The following is a 13,760-nucleotide window of genomic DNA, read 5'->3' as shown; positions in this document are numbered from 1 at the left end:
CTCCGAGAGAAGAGCACAAGAGCACGAGAGAAGAGCACGGTGGGTGCCTTGGCTTGGCCCCAGACAGCCCCAGGCAAAGCTGTGAGCCTTCCCCTAAGTTCTGTCTCTGCCCTCTGCAGCCTTCCTGTCCCAGACCCTGTCTCAACAGGTCTTCCACCCTCTTTTCCCTCCCTATTCAGATCAACTTTCCATTGCGTGCCTCAGTGGAGAGCAGAACAAAGTCCCAGGCTCTGCCCCCATGCTGCCTCATAGGCTGTCACCTGTTCTGCATCAGCCCTGATCCACCCAGTCACAGACACATTCAGGGACAGGTCCTTGGAAAACAACAAATCCAAGGTTTTTATTACCGGTCAGAAGGTGCTCCCTCACAGTGTGAGAAGAGGTACATTGCACAGCTCTACTTGCAGGCCTGGTGGGGCCACCCGCCCACCCTGCCTGCCCTGCCTCTTGAGTGGGCACCCTAAGGCATTTCATATGTTGGTGTTTTCACTTTTGTTTTCTTATAAAAACAAAACCAGTCCTGGAGTATACAGAAAAAAACCCCTGTGATGAATTTTCAGGACCAAACTTAAATGGGAGGGGTTGGAGTGGGGGTTCTGAAGGGCCGGGACAGTGGCTATACTGGCCCAGTCCCCCCACCAATCGAAAGGAGCCGTTGGAAGGGGATCCGAGGAGAGGGCGGGGCACAGCTGACAGGAGGGCCAAACTCAGACAGGAGTGCACCCTGTCTTCATCATTTTTTAACTTTCACATACCATAGAAATTTAAGCAAAATAGCTATTTTTTATATATTAATATATCTCATATATATATATAAATCAGGCAAATAAGGAGTTCAGGGGGTGTGGAGATGGGCACTCCGGAGGTGCCTGAGGCCGAGGCGGGACACTGGGTCTCTGGTGTCTGGGGGCACTAGCCCAGGCTGAGCCGAGTGTTCTTATTGCTGATTTGGGGCCTGGTTCTGGGGTGGGGAGCACCTGCAGGCCCTGCCCCCCAGCCCATCCTGGCCTCTGGGGCGAGGGAGCAGCCCTCACGTGGCCAAGGCTAGGCAAGGGGCTGTTGCCCTCAAATCTACGTGGGGGCCCCTCAGTGCCTCCTCCCCCACAGTGGGTGCAGCTGTAGCTCCAGAGACAACTGACCTGTGGTCTCCTGGGCCAGGTGGCCCCTCCAGTTCCCTTCTCTGTGGAGTCCGTGCTCCCAGTGACTGGGCAGCCGTGACACAAACATGGCCCTGCTATGTCGAGCTACAAAATGCTCCCTGCTCAAAGGGGTCTGGCTTCCTGATGTCTTCAAAAGAAGGGGCTCTTGCCAGGACACATTTGTGGCAAGAAAGCACACTTAGAAAGTTGTCTGCTAAGTGTTGTACTAAAAATATTTACTAAACGTCTTGGCTGGAAAGAAATGGAGATAGTTTTTTCTAAAAAAGTCAAAAGTGGCTCCTCAGGAGGAGCCAGTGCCTTCCCTGGGTGGGGCTGGTGACTGGGGCAGCCCAGGACTCGGGCCAGCCTGCCTGAGTTGTGGTAACTGGGAGCTGGGGTCCCACTGGGACCCAAGTCCACAATGAAGGGGCTCCGGTGACCCGGAGCACCTGGGGGCTGAAGAGAATGCAGATCAGCACTTCCTCCTTCCAAGGTGGGAGCCCCAAAAAAGTGTTAAAAAAAAAAAAGGCGAGGGTGGGAAGGTTTGGGGGGAGGGCCACTGAGTACTAAATTGAGTGCATTAAAGAAGAGGTGGACCAGGCTGTGCAGGCGCCTGTATTTGCAGGAGAGGTGGCGCTCAGAAGATGTTGGGGCACATGTGCCAGTCCTGCTTCTCCTTGGCCTCCCAGTAGCCGCCCTTGTACATGCAGGCCGTCTCCCCGGTCAGCGGGTCCAGCCTCTTCTCGAACCACAGCGGCATGTACACATCGGCCTCCTTCTCTGCTGGACGGGCACATGGGCGGGCGGGGGGGTGGGCGGGGGCCTCCTTCCTGGTCCACCCCCTTCCCCATGCCCCGCCTCCCTGTCCCCCTCCCTGTCCCCGGGGCACCCCTCCGCGCCCCATTCCCTTCCTTCCAGGAAGGAGCCGCTCCCCAGCCCCGGGGTACCTTCTCTCGGCCTGCGCCCGGCCTCACCTTCCTCGGCGCCACAGCCCCGCGAGCAGGCCTCCAGCCTCCGGCGCCGGGACACGCGCTGCTTCTCCTCCAGCCGCTGCTTCTCGCTGTTGGCCTCGTCCCAGTGCCCCTTCTCCATCAGCCGCTGGTCGGGCCGCAGGCGGCTGTCGGTGGGCGCCACGCCCTCCTCGTGCTCGTTGAGGGTCAGGGCCAGCTCCGAGAAGTAGTACATGTTCTCCGCGTTCTCCCTGCGCGGGGTGGGGGTGGGGGGTGGTGAGCGGGGTGAGCCGGGGTGAGCGGGGGTGAGCGCCCTGCACCTGCACGGCCCCGCCCGCTGCTCCCGCCTCGCTCCTCCCTCCTACCCTGGCCCTACCTCGCCCGCTCCACGCACCTGCCTCTAGTTTTGCTACATTCTACTCCCCTGAAAATCAGCGCATTTCCACCAGTTTTTCAACTAGATCAATGCGAAGTTGTTTCTAATCTCACCACTAATGCTTTTCACGTCTGGGACTGGCGATGTCCTCCCTTCACATCTGTGAGGTTGGTTACGCGCGCCTCTGCCCACTCTGCAGGCCTGGCGAGGTGCCTCCACGCTCTTCATTGGTTGAAGGTGAAATTTTGTTGACTCTCTTTTAGGTTTCTCTGCTTTACTGAGTTTGCCTTTAGAGTCCCTGCCCCTTTATGCAGTTACATTTTCTGATGTCCACCGTATCTTCTTACATCCGTGGATTAGTTGGAAGTACATTTCTTGAATTTATAAACATCTGGGGATTTTTTTCTAGTCACCTTTATTTCTAGTATAATTGCCTTGGAGACAGACAATATACTGGCATAATCTCAGTTCTTTGAAATTTGCTGGAAGACGCAGTGTATGATCAGTTTTTGCAGATGTTCCGTGTGTACCTGCAGAGAATGTTTCCTACAGTTGTCCAGTAGATTCTATGGTTTAAACTCTTTATTTTGTTTGTTTCTAGTCATTACTAAGAGGGTTTTGTTAAAATGTCCTACTTTGGTTGTAAATTAATCCCTTTCTCCTTGTCTCTCTGCCAACTTTTGCTGTTAATATTTTGAGGCTATGTTTTTTAAGCACAGGATACGTTCAGATTTAAAGCTCATCTTAGTGAACTGAGCCTTTATCATTATGTCCTTCTTAGCTCCTGTCTTACCTTTTGTTTTAAAGTCTGTTTTGCAACATTAATATAGCTACAGCAGCTTTTGTTTATTTCTGTGAACATATCTTTTTCCAACTTGTTATTCCAGTCTTTTTTCACTTTCTTACTTAGATGTATCTCTCATAAACCAGGTATAGTTGGATTTTTAAAACTTATCTGAAATCTCATACCTGTAATGAGAGTAATTAATGTGATTACTGATATGTTGGATTTAAGTCTTTTTTTTTTTTTCCTTTTTGTTCACCTTATTTGAACGTCAGGTGTACAGCTTTGGATTAGTCATGACCCCTTTTATGTGACACCCTCTTTTTCTTGGCCCTTGCATGCCTCGCTTGTATTAATGCAACTTAACCACCAGAAGAACCTCTAAACAAAAGGTAGAATCCTGACAAAACCTACATCTAACCATATGGAAAACTCACCAATCTATCCCCTCCTCAGGCAGCTGTCAGAAAGACTCCTAGGTTCATTAGTCCCTTGCTTACCTTTTAATATAATTTTATTGAATATTTAAATAGTATTAAATGTGCATGTATGTGTGTGTGTGTACTCATATACATATATTTACATCCTTATTTTTAACCGTATAAAAAAGAATATCATGATGTATGTAATAACCTTCTCGGACTTTTTTTTATTATATTACTAAAATTTATATTGTTGCATATTTCTGTGGTTCATTAGTTTCAATGAATGAATATTACTGTGTAATATTGCCTCCTGTGAATAATACCACAGTTATGCGTTCGGTAGATCTGGGTTGTTTACAAGTTTTTGCTTTGGAGTAATATTATGCATGTTTCCTGTTGTACATTTGCAGGAATTTCTCTTGAGTGGAATTGCTGGGCTATAGCGTCCGTGGCATGCTTCTTTAGGAGGTAAGGCTAACCTGCTTTTCAACATGGTGGCACCAATTCACATTCTCACCAGCGATGTGTAAGAGATATTGTGGATCTACATCTTCTTCCACACTTGATACTGTCAGGTTTTTAATTTTTCTTTAATTGAATGAAGGCAAGATGGTCTCATGTGGCTTTGATTTGCATTCCCCTGTTTACCAATGATGTTGATCATTTTCATATGATGACTGGTCACATGTATTAATTCTTGTGTGAAATTCTTCCTCATGGCTCTTGGGCTTTTTCTTCCGGATTGCTTTTGCTTTATTCATGTATTAGGTATTCTTGACTTTTTTTTAGTTATTATTTTCAACTTTGGTTGAATACTTTTTTATGTATTCTCAATATTGATCTGTTGTTGGGTATTAAGTGTTATGATTATCTTCTGCAAGTTTATATATTGTGTTTTCACTTTAAATTGTCACTTAATAAGCAAAACTTCTTTTAATGAAAAAATATTTTAATATAGTTCAGTACATCAGTACTGTTCTGTGTCTTGTTTAAGATCTATTTCCTTAAGGACTAAAAGAACTCATCAGTATTTTCTCCTTAGAGTTTAACTTATTGTTTAACAGCAAATCAGGCTTAATACTTTTTCTAAGACTTTTATGTAGAGTCAATTTCTATTATAATGTCAGGAAGAGATTCAGTTAATCTTTTTCCATATGGATAACCAGTTTCCTAATTTTTTTTAGGGAACAATGCCATCTTTCCACATGATCTCACATCACCTTTGTTACATACCAAAGATATATATATCCATGGGTCTGTTTCCCAGGCTCACTGTTCTTTATTTTTATTTTTATTTATTTATTCATGAGAGACACAGAGAGAGGCAGAGATGTAGGCAGAGGGAGGAGCAGGCACCAGGCAGGGAGCTCGATGTGGGACTCGATTCCAGGACTGTGGGATCGTGCCCTGAGCCAAAGGCAGAAGCTCAACCACTGAGCCACCCAAGTGCCCTGGGCTCACTGTTCTATTGCAGCTTCAAAATAAGTCATGATATCTAGAATAGGGCTAGTGCTTATTCCTCTGTTGTTCTTCAGACATGTTTTGGCTCTCTATTCTTCAGTATAAACTTAAAAATCATAATATCAAGCAATGAAAATCACTGTTGGGATTTTGTTTGATCTACTCTTTAGATGATAACATCTTTGTAATACAAAGTCTTTCTTCTTTCTTCTGGTTTATATGTTGACCTTTCTCTAATTTCTTAGATTAGAAAATCAGAAAAAAAAAGTCTCAAAATGAACGAGTTTATATATGCCTGTTTAAGGCAATCCATTTCCTATGAAGCATCACCTTTGTTACATCTATTCTCATTAAATTTTAAGTATTTTATGGTAAGATTTTATTTATTTGAGAGAGAGAACAAGCAGAGGGAGAAGGAGAAGCAGGTTCCCCGCTAAGTAGGGAGCCTGACTTGGGGCTTGATTCCAGGACCCTGGGATCATGACCTGAGCTGCAGGCAGACACTTAACTAACTGAGCCACCCAGGTGCTCCAATTTAGGTATTTTAAATTTTTCATTCTAATTTATTATTTTACCCATGCGTTATTTAGCAACTTAACAATTTTTTCTAAACATGTGGGGACTTTCTGTCATCTTGTTCATAACTTCTGACTTAGTTGTCTTATCGTAGATGTTGTCTGTATGCTACCCTCTAAATCTGTTGAGTCTTTCTTTAAGGTTCAATACACAATAGATCTTCATATACATTTGGTGTCTACTGGGGTAAAAAGTAAAAAGTCTCTGATACAACTGCAGGTATGTAGATATCCTGTGCTGTTTTGATCTCCTCAGATGCTTGTTGATCCCCTCGCCTCCCAGCCCCACTCTGCATTTGACTGATCAACAAGTGGGAAAGGTGTAATGAAGTCTCTCTGTCTCCCATCGTGGTAATGGATATATCAATTTCTCCCTTTACTATCAATATATGCTTTGTGTATTTTTGAGGCTGTTTCATCACATGCATAGTGAAACTCATATTTTCTGAAGAACTCAAACTTTTGTCATGTAGCAACTCTTCCATCCCTAATGATGCTTTTGTCTTATTAAAGTCTATTTTATTTGATATTAACATAGCTCTTACAGTTTTTTCAGTTAGGTATTCCCATGATGTCTTTTACTTTCAACCTCTGCATGTCTTTGTTTTTGACATTTCTTAGAAGGTGCATGTATTTGGATTTTTAAAAATCCACTCAGGGCAGCCCCGGTGGCACAGCGGTTTAGCGCCGCCTGCAGCCCAGGGCGTGATCCTGGAGACCTGGGGTCGAGTCCCACATCAGGCTCCTTGCATGGAGCCTGCTTCTCCCTCTGCCTGTGTCTCTGCCTCTCTCTCTCTCTCTCTCTCTCATAAATAAATAAACAAATAAATCTTTTTTTTTAAATTTTATTTATTTATGATAGTCACACACAGAGAGAGAGAGAGAGAGAGAGAGGCAGAGACACAGGCAGAGGGAGAAGCAGGCCCCATGCACCGGGAGCCTGACGTGGGATTTGATCCCGGGTCTCCAGGATCGCGCCCTGGGCCAAAGGCAGGTGCCAAACTGCTGCGCCACCCAGGGATCCCAACAAATAAATCTTTAAAAAAAAAAAATCCACTCAGTATTTTGCTTTTTGACTAGTGAGTTTCACCTGTTTTTATTTGTTGTGCTTGGGCCTATTCCTACTGTGTTGATTTACTGTTTTTATTTGTCCTTTTTTCTTTTCATCTTTTCTTACTATTTTAAACATATTTGTCTCTTCCTTCTAATAAGAACATAGTGATCCTTCACATTCCTTGATGCCGTCTCTACTCTCCTCAGACCCTGTCATGTTAACATTATCTACATCTTAAGTTCTGGATTAGTATGGGAGTTTTTTCTCTTCTACTGTGGTCTTAGTAAAGCAGCTTCTGGATTTTTTTTCTCCCCCTTTCAAAGTACTAGGAACACCTGGGTGGCTCAGTTGGTTAAGCATGGACTCTTGGTTTTGGCTCAGGTCACGATCTCAGATCATGAGATCGAGCCCCGGGTCAGCTTAGTGTTGGGCATGAAGCCTGGTTAAGATTCTCTGTCTCTGCCTCTTCCTCGGCCTCCCCTCCCTCCACCATCACCCTTCCCACCCCCACTCACTCTCTTTCTCATTCCTTCTCTCTCTAAAACAAATAAATAAAATGCTTTCTCTTTTTCTTTTTTTTTTTTTAATGCTTTTCCTAATACCATTTTCATTGTGGGTTTTGTGTGGCAAACCTTCTGAGGTTGTTTGCCTGATGACATTTTCTGTTGTTGTTGTTAATGTTCTCACATTTAAATGATAGTTTGGCTGGATAAAAATCTTAACCTTCTAATTTTGTTTTCTTCTACTTTGAAAATATACTCCAGACATTGGCTATTGAAAGATGTTGATCTTTCTGATTTGTCAGTCTGATTCTTTATCCTTCATTGTAATCTTCTTGCATTCCTCTCTGGAAGCCATTAGAATCTTCTTTGCATTTTAAATTTTCACTGTAGTATGGTTTGGGTGAAAGCTTTTACCTCTGGTGTCTGAAACCCTACAGGCTCTTCAACGCAAGGTCTCCCATCTCTTTGTTCTTATTCTGGGAAATGTAGCTGCATTATTTAATTATTTCTCTTTCTTTTCCCTTGTTTTTTGTCTTTCTTTTTCTTCTGGGATTTCAATTAAACATTGTTGTAATGATTATTCTGGGAATTATAACAAGCAGCCTTCACACAGCCAAAAGTTAACATACCTTCTTGACCTTCTTCTTGGGTAGTGCAAAGGCCTTTGAGAAGTTTCCTTTCATTTATCCCTCTTCTGACTTAAGTGATCACATAGTTATATTTTATGTTTAGAGTCTAAATTCCACAAGACATCATCACCATTCCTGTTTAGTTACTGTTCACTTAGGTTCACATAGTTTTGGTTCTTTTTTCATTCATACAACTCAGTGCTTCCATTTGGGACCACTTTCCTTCCACAGGAGATGTATCCTTTAATGTGGGTCTGCTGGTGGCAACGTGAGTTTTTATATGTCTGAAAATAAAATACTTTAAAAATAAAATACTTTAAAATTCTGTAAAGGTGTTCTCGCTGGGTGTGTATGACTGTACGCTGTCAGCGAGTCTTTCTGCACGTGGAAGGTCTCATTCAGCGGTCTCGAAGCCTCCATCATTGCGGAGGTGGAGGAGACACAGCTGTCACTCTGCTACTCCACAGAAAGTCACACGTGTCTTTTTCACAACTGGCTGCTTCATACTTCCTCTTTGACTTAGTTTCAGCATTTCTACTATAGATTTGGTGTGGAAGATTCCCTGCAGTTTGCTCCTCAGCTATGGTCTCTTTCCTCCTGGACTCTGACTAGAAGTTTGCTAGACTCTGCTCACTAGCCTGATGTGTGGCTAGCCACCCCAGGGGGCTTCCTGAGATTCTGGACTCCCAGGGCTGCTGCTCCAGGGACTCACTCAGGGCCCTGGTGGTGAGCTTTCTCTCTGTTAGCTTTTTGTCTTTTCCAGGTCTTGTCTCTTTAGCTGACCTATATTCAGTTGATGGATTCTATTCAACCTTCCCAGTGGGGGTTCTCAAGTTCAGTTACTTAATTTTTCCTTTGTAAAACTTCTGTTTTGCTCTCTTTGGAACCTGCCGTACCATTTTTTATAGTCTTCTGTTTCTTGCATTTGGTTTTTGTTCCTTGGACTGTGGGACTGACTCTGTCCTTACCAGCCGGTTTAAAGCCTTCACAGGACTTGCTACCACTTGATATGGCCATGCTTACTTATACCTGGGTGTCTGTCTCCCACATGGGGGTGTCAGCTGCAGAACACGGCCTCTGCCTACATGTGGACAGAACCTCCGTCTCCACCCCAGTGTCTGCCACTCATCCCTTATCTGGCTGGATGCTATCCCCTGCCTGCCCTCTATCCCCTTGCCTCCAGCTTCCGCTCCCTGCCTGCTCTCTACCCGCCCTGCAGCCCCACTCACGGCAGTGGGTACTTCTTCCACAGCAGCTTGGCTGGCAGCGTCTGGTACACTGTCTTCTGCTTCCCATCCGAGCTGGGGCTGCTGGGGCTGCTTTGCACGATCTTGGCGCACTCCATCTGTTCATCCCACGAGCCTGACAGCACGTAGTGGGCTTTGCCCTGACTGTCACTCACCACTCCTGTCACCTGTGGACATTGGCAGGATCAGCATAGGCACACACCCCACTCTAGCACCCCTCCCCCTCAAGATCCTAAGGGGTGGCCATGCTTACTTTCCGGGCTACCTCTTTGGAGAAGTAGCTATAGGGCAAGAACTTTAGCTGGCACCGGTCCTTGGTCTTATGGTTCACAATCTCAATGTCCCCTGTCTGGTGAGGGAGGGTAGTCATCAGCGGCCCACCTCTAGGCCACATGCCCCTCCCTGAGGGCACCCTCCTGACCTGGTCTATCCAGAGCTTGCCCACAATGATGTTATGCACAGTCGAGGTGCTCTTCCTCCACACGTAGTGATTCCCACTGGCCTGGAATTCTAAGTGGATGGCACCTGGAAGCCAGATACAGGGTCAGAGGTCATGGCTCACCATGCTAGGCCCCAGCCAACCCGTCTGCCCACAGTCCCAGGGTCCTGACAACTGGAAGCAATATTCATGTAGACTGGAGACAGGACATAGGCCAGGGAGGTGGGAAGCCGATTTGCAGAGAGACTAATGTCACTCATGGAGGCCCCAAGCTGGCTTCTGGGTTGGTAAAACCCTCCCCCTTATCCAGAACATCTTTCTGTCCTTGGAGAGCACAGGGCTCCAGCTCACCTAGCGGCATGATGGACAGGTATTTTCCCCGGAACTTGCTGGAGATGGTGATCTCCTGCCAGAGGCTCCAGCCATGCTTGGAGAACACGTAGTGTGCAGCTGATGGTGGGTGGTGGCTCACCTGAGACCAGACCCACAGGACATGAGCGTCTGCTGGACATGGGCCCAGGCTTGCTCCCCAACCAGCTGGGGGGACAGCCTGCCCCGTGCTCAGCACGACCGGCTCCCTGGCTCTGGGAGCAGGCCTGCCTGTTCCTCTAGGGACCACAGACTCATAGCAGCCCCCAGGAAGGATGGTGCTTTGAGTGAAAAAGCAAGAGTGTGGTAGTGGGACCAGTCGGGGCGGTCCTGGGTTTGCTGTGGTCAGGAGAAGAGGGCCGAGGCTTCTCTCTGCTGGACTTGGGCTCTGAATGGGGGGGACAACAGAGCCTGGCCTCAAGGAGGCCCCTGGGACAGGCTGTGCTGAGGGCTACTGTGCCCACTCTCTAGTTAGCTGCCCCACTCATCTGCAAAGGGCTGCATCTACTGTGCTGTGTTGCACGGGGGGGCCAGGCCAGGGAAGCCATTCTAACTTCCTTCCTCCCTCCAGGCCAGCAAGGCTCCAGAGCGGGAATCTACCTCAGCGGCCTGCCTGCCCCGGGTGTGGATGGTGTTGCAGCAAGCTCTGCACAGCCCTGCCCCTCGCCACTCTACTCTGGCACTGGGCACCCCTTACTGCTGCCTCACCTGCCGGTGCTCCCCTATCCGCTTCCCCCCTTCTTTGTTCTTCCTCATCTCCATGGCTCCTTTGGTGGTAGGGTCCTAGGACTCAGCCTTCCCCCAGCTTCCTCACTCCTCAGGGCACCTTGCTGCTCGGCCTCAGGCAGGCTTGGGCCCAGCTGTGCCCTCCAGCTGCCCACCGGATGTTCCACTCAAGTGGCTGTTTGGACTGACCAGATTGCCTGACGTGCCCACCTGCATCTCTCATTGTCTCCTGTCACCGGAAGTGGCACCTCACTTCCTCCCTGGCCTCAGAAGCACAAGTCAGACCTACCAACCACTCCTTGTCGCCCACGGCCAAGGCCTAAGTGCCCTAGAGCCCTCCACACTGGCAAACCCAAGCACATGCCTGGAGCTCTGCGTCATGGCTTCCTGCTCAGGCTGATGAACACGTCATAACAGCTGCTCACACCAGATGCTTCGGAGTCATCCCTGGCCTTCTTTCTTGTGTTCCTCCTCTAATCCTTAGTAAATCCTGGCTGTGTTTTCTTCAAAATACATCTAGAACCCGCCCCATCCCCCACCAGGCCAGAGTGGGTGGTGCAAAGCGGCTGCAGGCTTTACTCTCTGTGGCAGCCGGGGGGGTCCCATAAAATAAGTCAGGTGTCACAAGACTCCTCTACCTGCCACACACAGTGAAACCGGAGGCCTCAGGCTGCCTGCCCACTTCCTCTCTGGCCTGTGCTCCTTTCTCCCTCTCAACTTCAGCCAGCTCTCTAAAGGAGCCAGAACCATCCGTCACACGCAGCACCTGCTCCTCACGGCCCCTTTCAGGAGAACAGGCACCCCGTCTGCTCAGCACCTGGTACTTTGGGGGCACTGGGTCAACTCTGTTCGGTGAAGAAGTGAATTCACTCAGGAGTTCAGGCCCAGAACGCCAGGCTCATCCTTGCTGCTTTCTTTTGCCTCCCTCCCTCCTCCTTCACCCCACATCTAAAGAGTTAGCAGATCCCCAGGCTCTGCTTTCTAAGCAGCCTGTGCTCTGCCCCCCACATGCCCTGGTGTGTCACGGCCACCGCCCTCCTGTAGTGCTACACTGCAGCCGGAGCACGCCTTTTAAACTAGCCACTTGGCCATGAAATGTCTGTTTTCTGAGCTCTGTCCCAAGCCCAGAACAGTGAGTGGCCCACAGCTGATGTCCAGCAGCCCACTTGGGAAGCTCTATGTTGGATGCCTTCATGCAGCACCCAATTGGGTCCTCCCAGCAGCAGGGGAGGCACCAACAGAGTCACCCCTTTTCAGACAAGGGCGCCAAAGCTCAGGCTGAGATGCCACTGCTGAGGCTCCCAGACCTCAGGGCCCAGTTCTGGCTCCGCCCCGTGAGAATACACATCTCTGTAGGGAAGGCATGGAGAAGGGATAAGGGCAAGCTGACCTGCCCCCCCCACGGCAGGACCTCTGGACCCCAGGAGCTCCTCACACTCTAAGCCTGCACCATCACTGACCAGGCTCCCCTCTGCCTGCCACCTCCCCCGCTCTGGTCCACCTGAACTGCCCGACAGCACCAGACACATATCCCTCGATGGCTGCATGGTTCCTAGCAAGGAGAGGGGCCTCCCCTGCCCTGCACACCAGCCCTGACTCTGTCCTGGGACAGATGGCGTGTCCCCGGACCTGTCCCCAGCTGCTGACTGGCTCGGCCCCGCGGGCGCGGGCCTGGCTGGAGTGGATCAGCGGAGCGTGAGTCGAGCTCACCTGCTCGCAGAGGGAGCGCAGGCCCATGTCATCGAGGCGGTCCAGCTCAAAGGTCTCCCCCAGCATGGGGTTGAAGGGCTTGGCGATGCGGTGCACAGTGGTGGAGTAGGAGGACACGGAGAAGGAGGCCACCAGGCACATCTGCTCCACCGAGCTGGTGCAGTGCACCGCCTTGTCCAGCAGGTGGTGGTACTCCAGGTCCTCCGTCAGCCGCTGGAGCATGGACAGGGGCTCGTTAAAGTTGACCTGCGGACAGGCAGCGGTCAGGCGCGGCTCCGGCCCCAGGTCGGCAGGCACCGTCACTGGCTCCGGTGTCGGGGGCACCGCTGCTAGGGGGCGCTTTCACCGTGAGTTTCCTCTGCTCTAAAGCCCTGTTCCAACCCACTGCTCCCTGCACGCTCCTCCCCAGCGCCTCCGGCCTCAGTTTCTCCACAGCCTCACCGCTTTCTGACCTGCTCTATCTCGTACCCTGGCGCTGGTGGTTACTGTCACTCTCCCCTCCGAGGATGGGAATGCCACAGACGCCCGCGTTTCTGACTTGGTCAGCAGAGTCAGAGTCAGTGAGTGGATGGGTGGGTGGATGAGGGGGTCTTCCTTCTGAGCTGTTCTGCTGGGTTTCTGGTAAAGTTCCTGTAGGTGGCCCCCCATCCTGGCCTCGGACAGGGACGACCCAGACACTGTCGTGTGGCCTCTGTGACCCTCCCCGCTTTGCAGATGTGGACACACAGGCCATAGCCGTGACGGGGCTTGGCCCCAGGCACACAGTGAAACCAAGTCTGGCCGGAACCCAAAGCTCTTCCTCCCCGGAGATGCCATCGCAGCCTGGTGGCACGAGGAGGCCGGCTCTACCCTCACTGTGTGACCTCACTGGCATGGGCACCAGAGACCACTCTGGGCACAGGGGACGGCCCAGCCCTGCTGCCTCCTTCTACGAGGATGGGCCAGCCAGGATACTATGAAGCCCTGCCAGGGGCAGAGGTGCTCTCTGGGGGTCCCCACGCCCCCCCTTAGCTCCTTCCCCCAGAGCCTGAAACCTCTGTTCTCAGGGGGATTTTGGCAACGTCGTTGAACATGATTTGATCATTTGTTACATGCTCCTCCGGTGTCATTAAGAAAATAACACCTGGGCTGCTTGTACTTCTCAGAGGCCAGGACCTCTCCCCCACGCACACCAAGAGCCCGCGGAGCCTGCTGCGGCTGCCGGCCCCAGCCCGTACCGGCATGGGGATCTTGGAGAGCTCCCGGCCGATGCAGTTCTTCATGATGCTCCAGAGATTAAGGCTGTAGTTAGGTTTGTCAGGAATGCGGACACGCCTCTTGACTTTGGGGGGGCCCTTGGGCACAAGCGAGGCGCCATCTAGCACCTGCCAGAG

The 13,760-nt window shown here is 49.8% G+C and overlaps 1 protein-coding gene and 2 long non-coding RNA genes across 9 annotated transcripts in view; 2 read left to right on the top strand and 1 right to left on the bottom strand.

Moving 5' to 3' along the window:
* On the top strand, positions 1 to 1,897 carry LOC118352314 (uncharacterized). The gene is made up of 3 exons (XR_004809243.2): positions 1 to 81; positions 180 to 382; positions 1,765 to 1,897. It is a non-coding gene; the product is annotated as an uncharacterized LOC118352314 (long non-coding RNA).
* The window catches only part of OSBP2 (oxysterol binding protein 2), a 196,067-nt gene continuing 182,607 nt past the window's right edge, over positions 301 to 13,760 (bottom strand). For 6 of the 7 annotated variants that reach the window (XM_049102071.1, XM_049102070.1, XM_025474557.3 and 3 more), the window contains 8 exons: positions 13,605 to 13,751; positions 12,388 to 12,633; positions 9,934 to 10,054; positions 9,565 to 9,668; positions 9,397 to 9,492; positions 9,126 to 9,310; positions 2,114 to 2,340; positions 301 to 1,922 (listed from right to left, as the gene is read on the bottom strand). In XM_049102071.1, the coding sequence (XP_048958028.1) occupies positions 1,777 to 1,922; positions 2,114 to 2,340; positions 9,126 to 9,310; positions 9,397 to 9,492; positions 9,565 to 9,668; positions 9,934 to 10,054; positions 12,388 to 12,633; positions 13,605 to 13,751 (1,272 nt within the window). In that variant the 3' untranslated portion in view covers positions 301 to 1,776. The remainder of the gene's footprint in view (positions 1,923 to 2,113; positions 2,341 to 9,125; positions 9,311 to 9,396; positions 9,493 to 9,564; positions 9,669 to 9,933; positions 10,055 to 12,387; positions 12,634 to 13,604; positions 13,752 to 13,760) is intronic. The other variant, XM_025474558.3, reaches the window with a different exon arrangement.
* Positions 2,415 to 13,621, top strand: LOC112676820 (uncharacterized). Its single transcript, XR_004809242.2, has 5 exons — positions 2,415 to 2,702; positions 4,085 to 4,142; positions 5,967 to 6,061; positions 10,523 to 12,947; positions 13,102 to 13,621. It is a non-coding gene; the product is annotated as an uncharacterized LOC112676820 (long non-coding RNA).

This window comes from Canis lupus, chromosome 26, assembly GCF_003254725.2.
Source record: "Canis lupus dingo isolate Sandy chromosome 26, ASM325472v2, whole genome shotgun sequence".
Lineage (NCBI taxonomy): Eukaryota > Metazoa > Chordata > Mammalia > Carnivora > Canidae > Canis > Canis lupus.
This window is presented reverse-complemented; position numbering and strand designations above follow the sequence as displayed.